This window comes from Aphanomyces astaci (genome assembly GCF_000520075.1).
Source record: "Aphanomyces astaci strain APO3 unplaced genomic scaffold supercont1.40, whole genome shotgun sequence".
NCBI classification, from domain to species: domain Eukaryota; phylum Oomycota; class Saprolegniomycetes; order Saprolegniales; family Verrucalvaceae; genus Aphanomyces; species Aphanomyces astaci.
The window spans coordinates 83126-86788 of NW_009798303.1; the positions used below are offsets into that span (position 1 = coordinate 83126).

The window sequence follows — 3663 nt, forward strand, 5'->3', positions numbered from 1 at the left end:
TAATATATGCAACCTTCAAGTAGTGTGTGTAGGATCAAAACAAGATAGCTATTGGCCCTCGACACACTGAAGTAGTCGAGGGATGTGAAGCCTGGAGCTCTTCCAGCTTCAATCACATATATATAGCTTTTACTATGTAACTTCAATCCTTGTCTGCCTATGGCTAACACATCCATAGCCATGAACAACTCGGTCATCGATGGGAAGTATCATAGGTAACTTAACCTAGCTGTATCTTGACGGTGAGCGCCCCCTTTGCGTTCGATACCTCTGTGTTGTTCAAAATACCTATGGTTGCAAAATCCAAATTGACTTTGAAGGTCTCCTTAACCCTAACTCGCGATCGACGAGGCGATGGTATTGTCGACGGTGTGGGAGAGGTAGCGCCGTAGCCACGCGATGCATTGAGCTCCTTGATGGCCTTGAGGTCGTCGTGTTGCTGGTGACTATGTTGGCCCGCCACCGACAATGCCGACGACGAGGGGGATCAAAATATAGCAGTACACGGCGGTGAACATCCCCAAGCCCCGGGCAGCAACGGCGGTGAAATCAACTGGCCCAGGCATGGGCAGGGTTGAAGGCGTAGACAGCAGGTCGAAGCGCAGGCCAATCATGACAAGCACCAGTGTAAGGGACTTCATGATCTAAATGGGATGTATCGTACTCTACCGGTAATTAGTTGCTTGCAGTTGTAGTGGCACTTGCGACTGTGCAGTGCTGGTGCCACCGTTGAGCAGAACTTTGTGTTTTGTGCACCCCACGTGACGGACGACGGAATTTCGTGTTCGTCCAAATTGAAGGGGGGACGTAGGCAGGTTCGTCGATTGAATGTATATGTATATCTATATAACTAACGTTATGGATACTTTGGGTTTGTAGCATTGTGGTGGTTGGCCGTGAGTACATTGTCACATCGATTTCCAAGATCACGCCAGACCAAGAGCTACCAGTTGACAGTTCATTCTCGACACCGGCCATTGGCAACGACACGAAGGAAGGTGCTTTCGTGACGTCGACAACTGGGTCGTACGAACCCTACGACAATGCGACGCTGTGAGGACTATAATATATCGTTTGCGCAGAGTCAGCCCACGTCACATGCAAACGATCGCCCCGACGCGATATTTCTATGGTGGTGTTGGAAAGGGGCTGCACACGTTTCGATTCGTATACATAACGCGAGGTACAGTACAGCCACGATGCGGACTCTCTCGATTTCAATTTTGAGCCACGAGTTTGGAGTTAGACGCGGTCGAAGGAATACTCACGCAACCACCACCACAGCCATCCAATCCACCACCGCCGCCATCGATCCCATCACTCCAGCCACCACCGCCATCTATTCAGCCAACAGTGGTGCCCCCTCTTGTTCCTATCCCTGCCGAACCCTCTGATGTTCCTATCGCTGCCGAGCCCCCTGTCCTTCCTGGCGCTGCTGAGCTTCCAATTGTTCCAGTGGCTGCCGAGCCAGTACATGTCAAGGCAGAAGGCAACCCAACCGTTCCCAAACGTATGAAGCTGGAGCATCAAGGCCTTCCAAGGAACAACATTGCGCTGGTCAGCAACAACCAAGTGGTGGATCTGACAGCTGACGACAGTGCCGACGACAAGGCTGGGGGACCAGTACATGGCTGCAGTAAACCTTTTGTCCCAGGGAAGGTATGCCCATTCGTATTTAGCCGTGGACCCAACAGACCAAGAAGACTGGCATCGCTGGTCGCTACAGCAAGGACAAGTGAAATGAGAACACGCTATCAAGGGAGAATGATACACTTGCAGCTACGACTACTGTGCATTGAGTACTACAAAGTAACACAGCGACGTCACGAACTGCATACTACCGACAGTCGTTTGCAGTTAATAATTCAACGAGGATATATTTCTGGTATATGCATTTTGCCACAGCACCACCTTGATGGGATTATGGTGCCGCCTGTGGAAAGAATGCATATTAGGATGTGTCCATACTGCGATCGACAACAGATATCATTATCATGTATGAAGCCCCGCCATTGGTGGTCCAGAGCATTCGTAGTACAGTAGCTTATAGCCCTAGATAGCCATAGCCACGAACGCAACTAAACCATCGATGGGATGAATGGTAGGTAAGTGGACACTAAATGGCAGAGTGACACTGTGACCGCAGCAAACGCATTGTAGGGCGCCAATTTTATTGGACAAAGTGGCAGTGTGTGTGTGTTTTGTCTCCCGCTTCTTCTTGGCTTTCGGCCACGGGACCTTCGTCAAGGCAGCAAATATACACACTGACATTAGTGAGGTTAAACACGCCACGAGGCGCCTACTGACTAACATTCACTAAAGTACTCAGTACCTCCACTAAGGTATTGGAACCTTTGACACGCCACACACACAGAGTGTGTGTGTTTGCAATGGGTCAAACTAACGCGCGACCCAATTGCTCTGCACGCTGCAGAACACTTCGCCTCCTACGGAAAGTCCAGTGTCTTGATGAGGGCGGCCACGGCAGGGTCTTCCTTGTTCGCCGCCGCCCACTCGCGAAATACGACTGGAATGTCGTCCAGCAAATTCGCCGCAGGTTCCCAGGACGATTCTTCATCGTCAAGTCCAAGCCACATCACCAAAACTTGGTGTTGGCCATCCACACAGCGCGCTTCGTCCAGGCGCTCCACATGAAATCCGCCATCGCCAAACGCGATCTGCGCCTCGAGGTCTTCGGTGACCTCTCTACCACCTTCGTGGTACATCTTCAATCGGCATGCATCATGGACCGTGACTTCATACGGTGGCACCAGCTGCTGAGTCTCCATCACATGGTCTGTGATAACTCTGGTCACTTGGCAGGGTCCGCGCCAATGCAGGGCCAATTTTGTCGCGCGGTTGACGACTGATCCAATGAGCACAATATCGCCGACTGAAAACCCGCAAACTTGACTTGGGACTTTCGGTCGCGGCGTCCACGCGCTTGCTGACGCAACTTGTCGCTTCGCACCGCCACGTTGCGGTGCATTTCTTCTAGCGCCAACTGGAGGTCCATTACATGTTTCTGACGGGCGGCGCCAAGCCAGTCCGCGACGTAAACTTCCTTGGACGTCGGTCCTGCCAGCGAGGTCTTGGCTGGCAGGCCGGTAAACGCTGTCACCGGCGCAATTCCTCCCAGCCGGTCCGCCAGCTGATGGTTAAGGGCGCCTTGAACGAGGGGCAACACATGCGGCCATTCGTCCGCGTTCAGCTTCATTTCGCTGAGCAGCGCCTTCACGGCGCGCAGCACTAGTCGGTTGACTACTTCTACAGTCCCGTTCGCCCAAGGACTGTAGATTGTCGTGATATGATGGTGGGCACCCACCAACTTCCACACCTTCTCGATCACTTCGTTCTTGAAGTGAGAACCGCCATCTGACACCCATGTGTCAACCCAGCCGGACGTAGTAAACCACGTTATCAGGCACTGAGCGGTCGCGGCGGCGTCAGCGGACTCTGCCGCGAACAGCTGCACAAAGCCACTCATGTCGTCCTTCACGACAAGCACTTGTTTTTGGCCAGACTTGGCCATGGGCATCAACAACCAGTCGAAATGGATGAGCTCGTTCGGCTTCTCTGCGTGAAGCGCCGAACCCAATGGACGGGGAACCATTTCTCCGTCAATGCACAGGCAGTGCAAACAGGCACGCACGAACGCTTCGA

The 3663-nt window shown here is 52.7% G+C and overlaps 1 protein-coding gene across 1 annotated transcript; it reads left to right on the top strand.

Annotated features, from left to right (window-relative positions):
- Window positions 1–612: 612 nt before the first annotated feature.
- H257_12336 (hypothetical protein) lies at window positions 613–1739 on the top strand (the record flags this gene model as incomplete). The annotated part of the gene is made up of 6 exons (XM_009839496.1): window positions 613–627; window positions 696–815; window positions 902–1026; window positions 1083–1183; window positions 1247–1623; window positions 1680–1739. The coding sequence occupies 6 exons, from the start codon at window positions 613–615 to the stop codon at window positions 1737–1739; spliced, it is 798 nt and encodes a 265-aa protein (XP_009837798.1).
- Window positions 1740–3663: the final 1924 nt, after the last annotated feature.